A 17,581-nucleotide genomic window follows, 5' to 3' on the forward strand; every position below is an offset into this window, starting at 1 on the left:
ACTCTAAAATAAGACTTTTCTGATATCTTATGATTACAGGGCTGCCCTCTTATCCACAGCATGAGTTGGCGAAGCGTCAGTGTACAGGTTGTACAGGGATGATCACCTTTTATATTAAGGGCACTCTTCAGCATGCTGAAATTTTCCTCAAGAACCTAAAGGTAAACTTACGAAATGGGTTTAAAATTGTAAGAGGTAAGGCCTCCTTACAGCAGTTCACTATCTCTCACTTCCACTCAAGTCAGATAATGTTTTTGTATTTGCAGGTTACACTCATAAACCTCTTTATCATGAAATGCATTGGGTTGAAAATGACTTAAACAACAGTGTCACAGTAGCAGACATCTAAATATGTTCATCTACTTAACTCTCTACATACTACAATCAATTTGAGAGACACAATGCTTTTATTTAAAAGTGAACCCCTTTTTTCAGATGAAATAGGTAAAACCTTGAAGTAGTGTGCAGTTAGTGCACTGCACAAGGCTTGTTCTAAAAATCCATCCTATGAATGGCTTTCCAAACCCTTTGCCTCCTAGGCTGCATCTGACTAGGGGAGGCCTTTGTCTAATTTTCAAAAACCCAGGAGGCTCTCAGGGGCCATGAGCAAGAGACCTGTCCAACTCCATACACTGGGCTTAACCTTGAGCTCATGCAGTTTGAATACTACAGAATAGATTAATAGAAAGCTGCCAGATTAGTCAAAGTGTTCCTGGTGTCACCTTAATTTCATACAGTTACCAAAGTAACTTTTAAAACATTTGTAAAGTTTTATGACACTATCACACTCAAAATAAAAAGTGGTTTTTGTTTTTGTTTTTTCCTGTTCCAGTAGGGAGTTAAAGGATGTATTTTGTAAGTGATATGTATTAACAAGGAAGTATGTATAACTTGGGAGGCATTTAGAGATTTTTTTATTTATGTGGTAACCACAGAGCAAAGTCTCAAATGCAACAATTTTTTCTTGTTTTTTTGAGGCAGAGTTTCACTCACTTCCCCAGGCTGGAGTTCAGTGGCATGACCTCGGCTCACTGCAACCTCCACCTCCTGGGTTCAAGTGATACTCCTGCCTCAGCCTCCCAAGTAGCTGGGATTACAGGTGCACACCACCATTTTTGTATTTTTAGTAGAGACGGGGTTTCACTATGTTGGCCAGGCTGGTCTTGAACTCCTGACCTTAGGTGATCCGCCTGCCTTGGCCTCCCAAAGTGCTGGGATCACAGGCATGAACCACTGTGCCTGGCCTAAAAACATTTATTTTTAGATTTTAGTATTTTTAGTTTACTAGAAAGTCTAAATTCATGTTTTCTTTGCTATAGCTATTTACTCTGGCTGAGAGTTTGGGAGGATTCGAAAGTCTTGTTGAGCTTCCGTAAGTATAGTTCTGTTTTTCTCAGTACTTTAAATTTGATGTCAGCTTTAATGATTGGGAAAGAAATGTGACAAGGTCAGGGATAATTCAAGATATTTAACAATAAGAATAGCATGACATTAATCAGAATGGACTCTTACCCTGTCAAGATGGAGACCTTGATAAATCTCATGGCGGGCTACTTGTTAGTGAGTCGTGTCCTCCCAAATGTTGCTTCCTTCCCTGCTCTGTCAAAAAGAGATTCCAGCAGTAATTGTATTCTAGGATCTCTGACCTCTGACCTCTAACCTAGGGCCACATGTTCTACCCTACTCAGCCTTAGAGGGGACTGGAGACTTAGTATTAGAAAAGCTTCTTTCAAGGCTCTTTGGGAAACAGAGAATTTGTCTCTGATGAAACTCCTCCATGCCCTTGATTATTGGAGAAGAGCCCTACTAGATACTGTCAAATCTTCTGCTTTCTGTTCTCTGTGGGATAAACCTTTAATATCTTTATGTTGTGTACAAGATAAATCCAAACCCTAACTTGGTACCAGGCCCTTCAGTATCTAACCCAATCAATTCATCTAATTTTATCAAAGCATCAGAGGATATTGGTACAAGAAGCAGCCTAAGATCATACAGTCCAACAGCTTATTTTACAGGCAAGGAAACAAAGATCCAGAAGGTTGAGCTGATTGATTCAAGTGTCACACAGGAACATGTTAGCAACTTCACTCTTGGATTTGCATCAGAAACAGTGAGGGGAAGTAAAAGGTGCCTGGATCTGGATTTGAGATCTGCTTCCACCAATTAGTTAACCTTTAAACTTCCATTTTTTAACCCATAAAATGAGATTAATAATTAATGATTTTTGGCCTGGTGCAATGTATTATGCCTGCAATTACAATACTTTGGGAGGCTGAGGTGGGTGGATCACTTGAGGTCAGGAGTTCAAGACCAGCCTGGCCAACATGGTGAAATCTTATCTCTACTGAAAATAAAAAAGGAAAAAAGTATCTGGGCGTGGTGCTGCACGCCTATAATCCCAGTTACTTGGGTGGCTGAGGTATGAGAATTGCTTGAACCCAAGTGATGGAGGTTGTGGCAAGCCGAGGTTGCAGCAAACCGAGATCACACCACTGCACGCCAGCCTGGGTGACGCAGCGAGACTCTGTCTCAAAAAAACCAAAACAACAACAAAAAATTAATGATTATTCATTTATTGATTACCTGTACCACCAAGCATTCCTGATATATATATTACCTTTATTATATGCTACTATGGCCATATGTTGTAATTATTGCAGGGTTAAGTCAACATCATAACCTAACTATTTTTAACTATACTAAATATATACGGTGTATTTCTGTGTCTTCATTTTCATAAACATTTGTGGAATAACTTGTTATGCAAGCATTGTGTGGAGAAATGTCAGGGCCCACCAAAGTTTAGGCCTCTTTTCTGTCTTTGTTTAGGAGTTTACAGTTAGACAGAAAGTCAGGCAGTCTCACAAAGTTAAAAAAAAAAAAAGATGTCCAAATAATGACTTGAAATAATTCATGTAACGCAGCTTTTTGTTAGTCTTTCCAGAAGATGCCTGCTAGTAAGTTTGGATGCACAAGAGGGCACACTCAGCATGTGAAATGGGTTTATTTTTCATAGTAATGAAATGTGTATTACCTTGAGACTCTCTTGTCTTAAATCTCTCCTGATTTACGTAGGGATTTTTGTTTAAAGTTGCTTGGCCCCCAGACACCCTGGTTTAGGCTATAACCGCGATGCCAGAGGATGGGTGGATTTAGGTCAGGGCTTGTCTGTTCTATGACCCTTCATTCTGTGTCTCCCAACTCTACTGCTACTAGTAGAGCATTGCAATACGGGAGGGAGGAAGTGAAGAGAATGTGTATTAGCTTAGTCTCCCAGCCTCACAACACATATAACTCTGTGACCTTAGAAAAGTTACTCATCCTCCCTAAATCTCAATTTCCTTGATTTTAAAATGTGGACAACACTCTACATAGCTTTTAGGTTTTTTGTGAGAACATGGGAAAAAAACTCCCTAAGCGAATGCCTTGGTTCATACTAAGTACCACGTAAATGTTAGCACCTACTATGAACTATTATCTTTTATTAGGCATCTCTACTACATTCCAAGTGCTTCGAAGTGCTTTATCCATGTTCCTTCAAATTAATGCCTGTGACAAACTTTGAAGACAGGTGTTATATCCAATTTTTATTCATTAAAAAAATGAATTAATGCACGCAAACCAGCTAGTAGAGTATCTGCCTCATAGTAAGCATACAGTAGGTGCATCTGTTATTATTTCAAATAAGGAAATAGGCACTGAGGATGAGTAACTTTTATAAGGCCACATAGCCAGTATGTGGAGGGGCTAAGATTCATATCCAAGTTTGCTGGTCTCTGAGACCTGAGTTCTTATTTCTACATGTACACATTCTTTTAAGGAATTATGAGTCTCCCAGGGCAGAACATTTTAAGATGGATGTTTGTATCTAAACACTTTAGTAGTGTGATAAAGGAAGATATCCATCACTCAGACCACAACTGAGATGTTTTTTTTTCCCCATGGCTCTCATGTAAGAAAGGAGAAAGCAGCTTAGGTATTGATTTTGCTGGTGGCATGCAGGGAAACGAAGAGTGTTGGCTGTAGTATACATATTGGGGCTAAGTGAGATGCTAAGCCTCTCCTCCATTATTCTTCACAGAAATTTCTCCTTCCTTGAAACTTTGGCAGTGTTTTTGTCTATACTTGTTTGGCATTGTTTATATAGACTATTTTGTTTTGTGAATTGTCATAGTTTTTAGCTCCTGCTTTGTTATTTAGGGTAAAGAAAACATCTCATTCTTCTTGGTTTCCCAATTTTTACTGCAGTGCTTGACATATGGGTGCTTTTCCTTTACATCTGTTGATGATGGTAATGAGCTGCTAGATAGTTTGAAAAATCCTTCTAGGCCTCTATGCCAGGAGTTATATTGTAGAATTCTGAATGCATAGTGGTTGCTACTAGTGATTCTTGGTGGTCTTTCTCCGATGTGCCTCAGAAGGTCCAGCTCTGAATTGATCCAGAGGAAACTGATTATGACAGGCTTTTGGTCCAAGAGATCTCTTGTAAGTAACAGTCCAGTAGGTTGGTCACGGAGTACACGATTTCTGGCCAAAGCCTCATGTAGGCAGGTATTGAAATCTACACCCTGGGGAGGCTATGCCTTACCCTACTGCACGGGGGTACTTGACACACACTTTCAGTATTTGGATTGAGCATATCTTACCGAAGGTATAAAGAAGATTAAAAAAAATCTTGCTTTTCACTTAAAATCATAGCTAGAAGAGATAAGTTTCATAATTTTCTCTTTTTTTGCCTGTGAATTATAGGGGTATGCAAAATTTGATATTTGGAGCAGAAAAATTTTGAGGGTAATTGCAGTTTATGAGACAGAAACATGCCTCCACTGACACCATATAGTGATCAAAAATTTGCTCATGTCTTCTTTCAGGGCAATCATGACTCATGCATCAGTTCCTAAGAATGACAGAGATGTCCTTGGAATTAGTGACACACTGATTCGACTCTCTGTGGGCTTAGAGGATGAGAAAGACCTACTGGAAGATCTAGATCAAGCTTTGAAGGCAGCAGTAAGTCTTATTATTGTGTGTGTGTGTGTGTGTATGTGTATGTGTGTCTGCTTTATCTTGGGCATGGGGGTCACTATATTTACAAAGAGTGGTTTCATTGTGAACTCTAAAGCTTTTCTGTTCCTATAATAGACCAGGTGTATAAATAAAGGTATAGGGAGCTCAGTCAAAGTGCATATTCAAAGGATGGTAGTATTCAGAAAAAGGACTTCTTGAGGAGTTGAAGCTATGGCCTATATGTTTAATAACATATTTTCTTGTACACTGTTATTATAGCACCCTCCAAGTGGAAGTCACAACTAGTATTCCAGAGCTGCTATTAGAAGCTGCTTCCTGTGAAGATCAAATCTTCCTGAGTAATTAAACGGACCAACAATGAGCCTTTGCAAATTTTTCAAGTGGAAATTTTAAGGCACCTCATTATCTTTCATAACTGTAATCTTCTTAGGGATCATCTCTGTTAAAAAGTTTTCTGTATGTCATATTATAATTACAGGTCAATTCTGTTAATATCTTTTTGTTAATTTTGCTCTATGTTTGCCTCTGAAGGAGGTGAGATTTTTGCTGCTTTGGGGGATCATGTTCTTTTTTCATGTCTAAGATTTATTTTGATCATGTTTACAATATAATGGTCATTCATTTTTTATGTTTTGTGAAGAATTTAAATTTAAACGAATGTTCTTAAATCAAGTGTGATTTTTTTTGTATATCATTGAAAAGAACATTAAAAGCAATGGTTTACACTTAGTTACCATAAGCCAAAAATCAAATACTTGAAAAGTTTACTGTGAAATTCTACTGATTTAAGATTGTACTTAATATTAAAAAAAATAAATCTAATTATCAAATGCATCCCATTGTGGTATTCCTACATTATGTGACATTAACCTATATTCCTGGGTCCTTTTAATTCCCAGATACTGCTCTTAGAGGTCTTAGCCTTTTGTGTTAATTTTTATAAATGTAATTAAATAACTATTATTCCCAAATCTTAGTGTTTGCAGATTAGTTATAAATCCTATATATGGCAGGTTAAAGGCCACCTTTTTATAGATAAATAATACTTTTTATATTTTTATCTGAAATAGTACATTTGTTAAGAATAAAGGAAGATATGTTTAAAAATAGAATCTTTTGGGCCTGGTGGTACATGCTTGTAGTCCTACCTACTTGGGCAGCTGAGGTGGAGGATCTCCTTGAGCCTAGGAGTTCCAGACTGCAGTGAGCTATGAATACGCCACTGCACTCCAGCCTGGGCGACAGAAGGGGAGACCCTGTCTCTAAAAAAAATAATGAAATAGACAATTTTATAGTTGAGTGTATAGTTAGCAAGTTATCAGTGAGCCATAAGTCAAAAATTAAATCTTAAAAATTGTTTTTATACTAAAGGTTTCTTATCTTATAATAAATCTTGATATTGCCATTTGTTTTGGTTAAAATAATATCATACAGCCTGATGAATAACAGTGATGTGTAGGAGGAGAATACATAAAAATATACATTCTTCTGTATTGTCCACACTCTTGAATTATGCCTATTGAGTCTGGAAATTCTGTCTCTAGAGGCAGTAGCATTTTGAGGCAGGTCCTGTCTCACTATGGTTTCTGCCAGAACTGATTTCTTGCCATCTCAAGGCCTTAGGGCTGTGGAAATTAATGAAGATCAACCAAACGAGAAAAGGAAAGGCTATTCTTAGCTTACTATAGCAAGGGAGTTAGCCACCATCACCTGGGTTTTGGCAGAAAGTCAAAGGCAGGCAGATGGGTGGAAAAGTTTTATAGTGGAAGAAAGGGAAGCCTTCAGGTATGTCCTAGGTGAAGACTGTTGGCATGGGGAAACTGGAAGCAGGTTGACTGGAGTCAAGTGTTTCACAGTGGGCAGGTCTGTGTAACTCTACACCAAAGTCTAAGGAAGTTGAGAGGCCAAAGAGGCATCCGGTTTCTTAGAAAGAAACATTTAATAGGGACTTTGGAACAGAAGCCATGACTGTATCTTGGGCAGTGATGGGGCAAGTTGGTGAATCCCAGCATAATTACCCACCAGACCCGGGACTTACATGCCATAGGGAGAGGAGTGGTTGAGAAGGAATTTGTAAGACAACTGAAGTATGCTAACATCAAGGCTGTTTGACCTAAGGACAGGATTTACTGTATGTATGAGTTTATCAAGGGTGACTTACTCTAAGGACAGGATTTACAATAAGTACCTGCTCTTTTTTTTTTTTTTTTTTTGAGACGGAGTCTTGCTCTGTCACCCAGGCTGGAGTGCAGTGGCCGGATCTCAGCTCACTGCAAGCTCCTCCTCTCGGGTTCACGCCATTCTCCTGCCTCAGCCTCCCGAGTAGCTGGGACTACAGGCACCCGCCACTTCACCCGGCTAGTTTTTTGTATTTTTTAGTAGAGACGGGGTTTCACCGTATTAGCCAGGATGGTCTCGATCTCCTGACCTCATGATCCGCCCATCTCGGCCTCCCAAAGTGCTGGGATTACAGGCTTGAGCCACCGCGCCCAGCAAGTACCTGCTCTTAAACAAGGTACAATAGATAAACTGGAATGAGGGTTAATCGGAAGCCAACACGGCAGATTAGCATCCAAGATGGAGTTGCTTTGGCCTCTAGATGGGGCATCCTGTGTGATTTGCTAAGGGTGCATATTTGGCTTTCTCTGAAATTCCTAAGTTGGAAGCAGGGGTGAAATTAGAGAAACCGTCAGTCATTCATTTCCCGGCCATTCTGGGCCAATTGTTATACAAGTTATTTTTTAGCTTCCTGGATTGTCACTAAAGAAAGCAATCTGGCTTCCTGCAACTCTGACTTGCAGCAGGCTGATCTCATGGGTTATTTATTGTTGATGAGGGTGTTGGTTTCTTGGGCAGCTTGCTGCAGGTTGTGGGTCGAATTTCTAATTTTACATATAGCATGGCCACTGTCCATTCCTATATTCAGTCTCTTAGGGCTTCTGGTGAGCAGTAAGTAACTACCATCATGTTAGTCAAGGTTCTCCAGACTAACAGAGCTAGTAGGGCCTCTGTGTGTGTGTGTGTGTGTGTGTGTGTGTGTGTGTGTGCTGTATGTGATTGTGAGGCTGGCAAGTCTACAGTCTATTGTAGTCTTGAGTTTGAAATTTGCAGGGCAGACCATTCAGCTGAAAATACAGGCAGAGATTCTATGATGCAGTTATGAGGCAGAATTGCTTTCTTTAGGCAAACCTTTGTCTTTGCTCTTAAGGCCTTCAACTGATTGCATGAAACTCACTCACATTATGGAGATTAATCTCTTTTGCTCAAAGTGTATTTAAATGTTAATCACATCTAAAACATACCATTACAGCAACATCTAGACTGGTGTTTGACCAAACAATTGGGCATCATAGTCGACACATAAAATTAACCATCACGACCATGTTCTAGGCACTGTTCCTCACTGCCTGAGAAGACACCATTATGTTTATTGGGGTTTTTGAGGTTTATCCACAGCTTTTGGTTATCTGCAACCATGTCTCCCACCATTAACATAGTTCACACTAAGATGATGATTCTATGTTTAACGCTTGGCCCCACTTTCTTCACAGTCCATCTGGTTTTGCAGAGGGAACGTAACTGGACATTCTGGTCAGGTTAGGTGAGGTCAGGCCTTCAGGACGCTATTTTCACTGAGTTGCTTTATAAGGTATATTATGCAAAATTCCATCAGCTCTTCTGTTCACTATATTCACTGTTGAAATTCTGAGTGAGATTGCCATCTCACACCAAAGCCAGTGGGTACAATCTTCAGTAGGCACACAGCATCATGCTTGTATTTGATCCAGCTAGATGACATTTAAGAGAAAACTTTATTGTGGACTCTGTAAAGTGTGACATTTCTTTGTGACTCAATTTACTCATGCATTTGTACCTGGGAGTTCATTACATAGCTAACTTCCAGCTGCTTTCAATTTACATGATAAAAGAAATGGGTCATATTCTTCTCAGTGTCCTTGTAGTGCATTTTCCTTTAGTTTTTCATTGAATTCTGTTGTAAGTAAAATGGATAAGATTGTTCACTATTTTGGATTATTTTGCTGAAGATGACCAGCTCGGAGATGTGAGGAGTAAATAAGAAAGTAACAGTAAAATCTGGACTATCTTTTGAATTAAGACATCATTTTTAACAACAGAGTAGCCTTAAATGACCTGATTCCACAGAGGAGCCAGGAAACAGTGTGAAACTACAAATCTATTTTGTAGAAATATGGAAATCTTAATACTATTAAGATGCAAATCTTAACAGTATTTTTATAAAGTGAAAACAATATGATCACTTAATTTCTCAGGTGGATCTGAAGAAAATTTCAGAGAAGAAAAATAAAGCTTGGAATGCACTTTAGAAAAACACAAAAGGGAACACAAATGCTTCATAACCAATCTCTTCGGAGGCCAATATTGAAAGAAATACAAAAGATGGCAAACATGATTAAACAAAATGTCATCAAGGAGTAACAAAAGTATTACTCAAAATAAAACTTCTCTTAGGAATTATCCAAAGACAAGTAATTATTTAAAAAAGAATTTCCTCTTCTATACAACAAAAGAAACCCTGACTTCATTTACTTCACAATACAACACAAATTTACTTACAAAAAAATGAGTGCAATAGAAAATGAAATTGCTTTTAAATTGAAGATTGAAGAAAAGGTTGCTATATGTCTTCTTTTAAACAAACACGTTGGATTCAATTTTGACTTATTGCTCACAAAATAAATTTTTATTTGTTCCAGCGAGAACTGTCAGATATTGCAAACTTCTTTGTCTGTTGAATAGTGTGCCTTTAATAGAACACATATAGCATAGCTCTAGGGATTAGAGACTTCTGACTTGATACTATTTTTACAGTAATTTATATCTTGGTTTCTTCAACTAGAAAAAAAAAATTGGACCCAATTTTTTTCCTTTCATTTATTAGTTCTGCTGTTCTCACACCTACGTGCTGAATTAGAAGGGACAAGTATAATCCATCTTCTTACAGTGAAGGAAAGGAAGGTTCAGAGTGAACATCATTTGACTAGCAAAAATAAGTGGCAGAGGCGGGGCTAGAATGTTGGACTTCAGACCTCTTACTTCTTTGTGCTAGTGCACCATTCTTAGTCCAGCACAGACAGTTCTCAAACAGATTAGCAAACCACCCTCTTGAAATTGCAAGAGTTGTTACCATGTGATCAAGGCATCATAATTAATGCAAACCCTAGTTTCTAGTCGGGACAGAGATTAAGGTGGAGACTTTGTAATAAAAGATGGGCATATATTTTACTCACATAGCTTATTTTATTTTGAATGAAAGAGCCAAGCAAAGTCTAGCCTTAGCCTGTTCGTGAAGGAGTGATTGCTGAAATAAAGGTGCTTTAGAGTTGAGGACCCAGGGGCTGGCCTTTTATATCCCTGTATTATTCAACCATTAATTATGAGCTGGAGATGGGGAGGGACAGGGAAGTTGAAGAGGGAGGCTTGGGAAACCTTACTGGTTAAGTGGCTCCAGTAAGCTGAGGGCAATTCTCTGGTGGAGGGTAGACCGGTGCTGTGGCCTGGTAAGGGGAACCTTATTGGTGTATTACAGCATCCACTACAGGTAGTAACTTATGTCTCACCCATTTTATCTAACAATCTCCATAAGATAGCCTAAACAAAGTAACCGTGGCTATAATGTTATGGTTATTGGTCTATAATGAAATTGCTTACCCATTCTTTCCTTCTTTCCCTCCTTCTATAACAATGTTTTTCTATTTTGCAGAAGTAATTTTTTTTTTTTTTTGGTGATAGGGTCTTGCTTTATCACCCAGGCTGGAGCACAGCGGTGCAATTGTGGTTTGCTGCAGCCTCAACCTCCCGGGCTCCAGTGAACCTCCTGCCTCAGCCTCCTGAGTAGCTGACTGTAGGCATGTGCCACCACACCTGGCTAATTTTTTGTAGAGATGAAGTCCTACTATGTTGGCCAAACTAAAAGTAATTTTTTTTTTTTCTGGAGAGTTTAGAGACTTAGAAGGAAAAGGTGGTCTTTAATAGGTTTTCTTTTTTTAGAGGGGGGCCAGAGTCTTCCTCTGTCACCCAGGTTGGAGTGCAGTGGTGCGATCTCCAGGCACTGCAACCTCTGCCTCCCGGGTTCAAGCTATTCTCCTGCCTCAACCTTGCAAGTAGCTAGGATTACAGGTGCCTGCCATCATGCCCGGATAATTTTTATATTTTTAGTAAAAATGGGGTTTTACCATGTTGGCCAGGCTGGTCTCGAACTCCTGACCTCAGGTGATCCACAGGCCTCGGCCTCCCAAAGTGCTGGGATTACAGGTGTGAGCCACGGCGCCTGGCCTTTAATAGGGTTTCTTAACAGAAAAGTAGACATCAGACTTTCTAAGTTCAAAACCCGGCTCGGGTGCTTACCTGCAAGCTGACTTTATTTTCAGCAACTTAAACTATCTAAACTTGAATGTTCTTCCTCATAGGAAAAATGGGGCTAATAACATTTGCTGACAATGATTGTAAGGCATGGATGCATTAGGTGCTCAATAATTGTTATCTATCCCTTTGGCTTAGTAAAAACCATTGTCAAAATTTTTGTGTATATGTCTTTAAGTTTTCTCTAAATTATATGGACAGTGTTTTGAATATTGGAATCATGGCAAACAAAACTGTCCATCCAACTCTTGTTGTGGTTTAGATTTAGAATATTCTGTTATTGTTACTAAGTAACAGACTGGTTATCCTGGGTTGGAGGGTGGTTCTCATTTTAGCCTAGCTACAAGCTGTTTTAACCAACTGGTGTGATAATTTTTTTGGCTTTTTGTAAAAAATTGAATATTGGAGAAAGAAATACCAGAGGATCCGACTGGCATTTCTAGATGCCATGACCTAGAGAATCTGATACATAAAATTACATATATGTACATATGTGTAGCTAATACAAACGATAGTAGATCACTTCGAAAATATAAAGCAAACTTAAAGCTTAATCATCACCAAATAGCAACGATGATAATTGTAATATTATGGAAAGGTTTGAAATTGTTCCTGTCATAAAACGGCTAAGGAAGGGAATTTCTTGTTATACATTTTTCATGTTGCGTGAGTTTTTAGCATGGAACATTTAAAAAATATTTAATGCCAGGTATCTTCTTGTGCTTTTGGTTCTCAAAGATCAAATACCCTTTGTAGAAGGCAAAATAACATAAATTGCAAAGAGTGATTTTATTAACTAATTAGAGTGGTTATCTCTTGTTCTTGTCTGACTAGCATCCATTTAACCTTCTTCAGGCAACATATACCCAGTGGAAAGCTACTCCGTCCTCATTTTCAATTACTAGTTTGCTGAGGAGTCCCAGTATTGAGCACAGATTATCCAAGACCAATCCACATATCTAGTCTGGTCACAGTGATGCTTCTGAATGAACACTTTTTCTAGGTCAGTCCATTAAGAATGAGTCTCTCACGCCTGTAATTCCAGCACTTTGGGAGGCCGAGGCGGGCGGATCTCGAGATCAGGAAATCGAGATCATCCTGGTTAACACGCTGAAACTTCATCTCTACTAATAAAACACAAAAAACTAGCCGGGCGAGGTGGCGGGCGCCTGTAGTCCCAGCTACTCGGGAGGCTGAGGCAGGAGAATGGCGTAAACCCGGGAGGCGGAGCTTGCAGTGAGCCAAGATCCGGCCACTGCACTCCAGCCTGGGCGACAGAGCCAGACTCCGTCTCAAAAAACAAAACAAAACAAAACAAAACAAAAACAAAAGAGTAAGTCTCATAACTTTCATGGGAATTATCAGAAAAGATGCATTCTCATTCACTGTGACTTGAGCCCGAAAATGTGTAATGTGGAGCTGCTACATCTATCTCACCACCACAAGAAGAACTTCTATCTGAGAATGAAACCCCATGGAGAGGGCATCTCTGAGAGGTGGACAGAAACTGGAACCTGGTGATATTTTTTGAAATGTGCATCTAATTATCCCGGAAGTTAGATATATGCCAGCACATGTCAGTCACATGAGCCAATGCATTTCTTCTCCTTCTCTCTTCTTTTCCTCTTCTTCTTTCTCCTTTTTTGTTCTTATATTGAGCCTGTTTTTCTTTTGTTGTTTTTGTTGTTGCTGCTCTTAATAACTGAAGGAGTCTCATCTGATATTGAAATTAAAGGAATAATTACTTATAATAGATAATAGGAATCTACATATCTTCCAATTTTCATTTTTACAAGTTGTACCTAATAATATCATCATATTTACAGGTATTGTGTATTAGTCAGGATTCTTCAGAGAAACAGAATCACTGGGATGTATGTGTGTGCACACATGTGTGTACAGAATTGGCTCATGCAATTATGGAAGCTGGCAAGTCCAAAATCTGCAAGCAGGCTAGAGACCCAGATAACTGCTAATGTTATAGTTCAAGTGAAGGCCATTTGCTGGAGAATTCCTTCTTGCTCAGAGAAGCTGATTTTTGTTCTATTTAGACCTTCAACTGATTGGATGAGGCCCACTAGATTATGGAGGGCAAACTACTTCACTCAAAGCCCACCAAATGTTAAACTCACCCAAAAACACCCTCACAGAAACATCTAGAATAATTGCTTGACCAAATATCTGTTCATCATGACTTAGAGAAATTTATACATAAAACTAGCCATTGCAGGTATCTAGTAATAATAATGGCCAATTTTTCTGTTTTAGCTCTCACTATTTGGTAAATACCTGGATAAACATTTTATTTCTTTATTTTTTATTTTTATTTTTTCCCAAGATGGAGTCTTGCTCTGTTGCCCAGCTGGGGTGCAGTGGCATGATCTCAGCCCACTGCAATCTCTGCTTCCCAGGTTCAAATGATTCTCCTGCCTCAGCCTCCTGAGTAACTGGGATTATAGGTGCCCACCACCACACCCAGCTGATTTTTGTATTTTTAGTAGAGATGGGGTTTCACCATCTTGGCCAGGCTGGTCTTGAACTCCTGACCTCAGGTGATCCACCCACCTCGGTCTCCCAAAGTGCTGGGATTACAGGCGTGAGCCACCGCTCCTGGCCTCACATAAACATTTTATAAGCATCATTTCAGTGAATTCTCATGCAATCCTTTGCAGCAGGTGCTATTATTACAACTGAGGAACTAACACTAGACAGAAACTTGTTTAAGGCCATATAATTAATAATTGGTAGAGGCATGGCATGAATCTGGTTTGTATGATTCCAAAATCCATGTCCTTAGCAAACAAGCTATACTGCCACTCCAGGGCTGAAAATCTGTTTGCCATGCTTTGGTCACTTTTAGGAGAATACTCTAACAGCATAGGGGAAATGTACTCAGGAGACAGAGTGTTTTTATTTTTTTAGTTATAGGAAGTTATAGCTCAAAAAATATATTATTTTATTGAGTTATAGCTCAATAAACATTCAATGTTTGTTGAATTGAATGAATGAATGTTTGTTGAGCTCTAACTGCTAATTATTTTTTCATTCAGTGTTTCTTGAGCTATAACTACTGGGATGTGTTAAGGTAAAAAAATACCATGCTGAGTAAGACAAAGTCCTTGCCCTCAAAATCCAGTAGGGAGTTCAGAGAAATAGGCAGTGTGCTAAAGCATGCATGAAAGCTTTGAGACCACATAGTACAAACACCTAGTCCTGGAGAGTCAGGAAGAACTTATAGGAGGAAAAGACATCCAAGTTGAATTATGAGGACAGAATAGATATTAGCCAAATGAATAGGGTTAGAAGAACTTTTTATAGCATAACTAGGACCCAATTTTCTCACTGGTAAAATGAGTGTTAGAACTGAAAAAATGTCTTGAAAATCTCTTCTGTATTTGTTTTCTGTTGTACCATAACAAATTACCACAAACTTATCTTGAATAACATAAGTTTATTATCTTGTAGTTCTGTAGATTGAAAGTCTTACACAGGTCCCACTGCACTAAAATCAGCAAGACTGTGTTTCTCTCTGGAGTCTCTAAGGGAGAGTCTATTTCTTTGCTTATTTATTTATTTATTTTCATTTTTTTGAGACGAAGTCTCACTCTTGTACCCCAGGCTGGAGTGCAGTGGCACGATCTCGGCTCACTGCAATCTCCACCTCCTGGGTTCAAGCAATTCTCCAGTCTCAGCCTCTTGAGTAACTGAGATTACAGGCACCTGCCACCACGCCTGGTTAATTTTTGTATTTTTAGTAGGGACGGGGTTTCACCATGTTGGCCACGCTGGTCTCAAACTCCTGACCTCAGGTGATCTGTCTGCCTCGGCCCCCAAAGTGCTGGGATTACAGGCATAAGCCGGCTGCCTTGCTTATTTAGATTGATAGGAGAATTGAGTTCCTTGCGATTGTAGGACTGAGATCTCCATGACCTTGCTGGCTGTTATCAGAGAGCTGTTCCCAGCTTCTACAGGCCATCACGTTCCTTATCTTCTGGCTCCTTATTCCATCTTCAAAGCCAGCAACGAGTCAACTTCCTCTTAATGCTTTGAATCTTTCCTCCTTTAGCCTTCTCTCTGATCCAGCTGGAAAGATTCTTCACTTTTAAGAACTCAAGTGGTTAGATTGAGCCTGCTTAGATAATCCAAGATGATCTTCATCTCAAGATCCTTAACCATGATCACATCTGCAATATTCCATTCCTTTCGTCACGTAAGGTCACATAGCAACGGGCTCTGAGGGTTAGGGTGTGAATATCTTTGCAGGGGGTGGGGAGAGTCATTATTTTGCTTCGACACACTTTCCAATTTTAATATTTTCTTATTTTATGAGAACTAATTTGAACAAAAGTAAGGCAGTAGTAATTTGGAGAGACAGCACCTTGCTTACAAATGCTTAGAAACAACTAAAGTAGTCTACACCTATAAGTAAAAGTTGTTTCCCTAGCAGAAGGTCATAATCTGGAGGAGCCCTCAATGCTTCTACACACTTGAAGGTCTTTCTTTTTCTAGGAGTATTCTAGAAGTCTATAAATAGCTGGGAGAAGGTAGGGATGGGGTTCTGGCTAATGAGAGGTGGGCTCAGTGTTAAATCTTTAGGTTCTTCTGGAAAGGTTTACAAAGTGCCATGTATTCTCTAGTCTGGCCTCTGGTCTCTAAGTTATAGAATCAAGCTACTAATGTTTTCGATTTGTTATCCCTCACCAAAATTGGGGTAATGACCTGCAATACTACCTCCTTCCTATGCCCAGGTCATCTCCAAGGTCAACTGAGTCTAAAGATATGCCTGAGAACTTGGTGGATTCTTCTTACACATCAGATCTGTAACAGCCGGGGCCTACCCTCTATATTGAAGTAAGGCACCTGGGGATAGGGAGGAGCTATGCTGTTCAGACTATAACCCACATTTTGGTGGGAGATAACCAGCCTGAAGCAATCAGCTTAATTCTCTAACCTGGGTGCCAAAGGCCAGATTTCCTAAATTCAAGGAGAAAATGGTACAACTGTGGTGGGAATATTAGAATTTTCAGATCTGGAAATCCTTTTCTTGCTTCCTTCACTGAGTTGCTGAAAAATGTATTGTATAGAAGGGAAAAATTGATCCAAATACCATTTTAATATAATTGTTATAAAGTATACTGATTTTAACTTGTAAAACTACATATTTTGTAATACTGTGAAGTATACCTCATAGCATACTATGTTTATCTCTAAAATACACATTTAAAAAAATACAAATTAAGCTTACGAATATGGATTCTGGAGCCATGCTGCCTGAATTTGAATCCTGGTTTTACATTTTTTTTTTTTTTTTTTTTTGGGGACAGAGTTTCGCTCTTGTTGCTCATCAGGCTAGAGTGCAGTGGCGTGATCTCGGCTCACCACAACCTCCACGTTCCGGTTCGAGCGATTCTCCTGCCTCAGCCTCCCCAGTAACTGGGATTACAGGCACCTGCCACCATGCCTAATTTTGCATTTTTAGTAGAGACGGGGTTTCTCCATGTTGGTCAGGCTGGTCTCGAACTCCCGACCTCAGGTGATCCACCTGGCTCGGCCTCCCAAAGTGCTGGGATTACAGGCATGAGCCACCGTGCCCGGCCTGAATCTTGGTTTGTTATGTAACTTTAGATTATGTAATCTCCTCTTTTCCCTCATCTCTAAAGTAGGGATAATAATGGCACCTACTTCTCTGGATTATTTTGAACAATAACTGATATAATATTTGTAAAGTGTGTAGCACCATGTCTGACATATGAGTTTCTCTACATTCACTTCATCAATGGAGAAAAATAATGAAAAAATGAGCCCTAAGTATGCATTCTCTATAAACTTCAAAGAAGTTTATTAATTAATGCAAATTAATTCTGCATTACATAAAAAGATATTACTTAGATATTGAAGCAAACAAAAATATAGACTATTTGAATCTTCATCACTTTCACTTTCAGGTGGTGCTCTGGTTGCTTTTAGATAGAATTCTCAGCTCTCATTTTTTATTTGTTCATATGTAGGAAAACCTTCATGTAACATATTTCAGAGCTTTTTTATTGTGACTTTGCTGGCCCTCTCTCACTTCCAGTTCCTTTGACATTTCTTGCTTAATGTTTTTCAACCCATCCCCTTCTAACGTCTAGAGAAGTACAGATTTGCTAAT

The 17,581-nt window shown here is 39.2% G+C and overlaps 1 protein-coding gene across 1 annotated transcript in view; it reads left to right on the forward strand.

Moving 5' to 3' along the window:
• CTH (cystathionine gamma-lyase) overlaps nucleotides 1–5,862 on the forward strand; it is a 28,055-nt gene extending 22,193 nt beyond the window's left edge. Inside the window, exons 9-12 of the mRNA XM_003892054.3 lie at nucleotides 40–161; nucleotides 1,320–1,372; nucleotides 4,872–5,010; nucleotides 5,287–5,862. Of these exons, the coding sequence (XP_003892103.1) occupies nucleotides 40–161; nucleotides 1,320–1,372; nucleotides 4,872–5,010; nucleotides 5,287–5,313 (341 nt within the window). The 3' untranslated portion in view covers nucleotides 5,314–5,862. The remainder of the gene's footprint in view (nucleotides 1–39; nucleotides 162–1,319; nucleotides 1,373–4,871; nucleotides 5,011–5,286) is intronic.
• The last annotated feature ends 11,719 nt before the right edge of the window (nucleotides 5,863–17,581 follow it).

The sequence above is a fragment of the Papio anubis genome, chromosome 1 (assembly GCF_008728515.1).
Source record: "Papio anubis isolate 15944 chromosome 1, Panubis1.0, whole genome shotgun sequence".
In the NCBI taxonomy this organism is placed as follows: domain Eukaryota; kingdom Metazoa; phylum Chordata; class Mammalia; order Primates; family Cercopithecidae; genus Papio; species Papio anubis.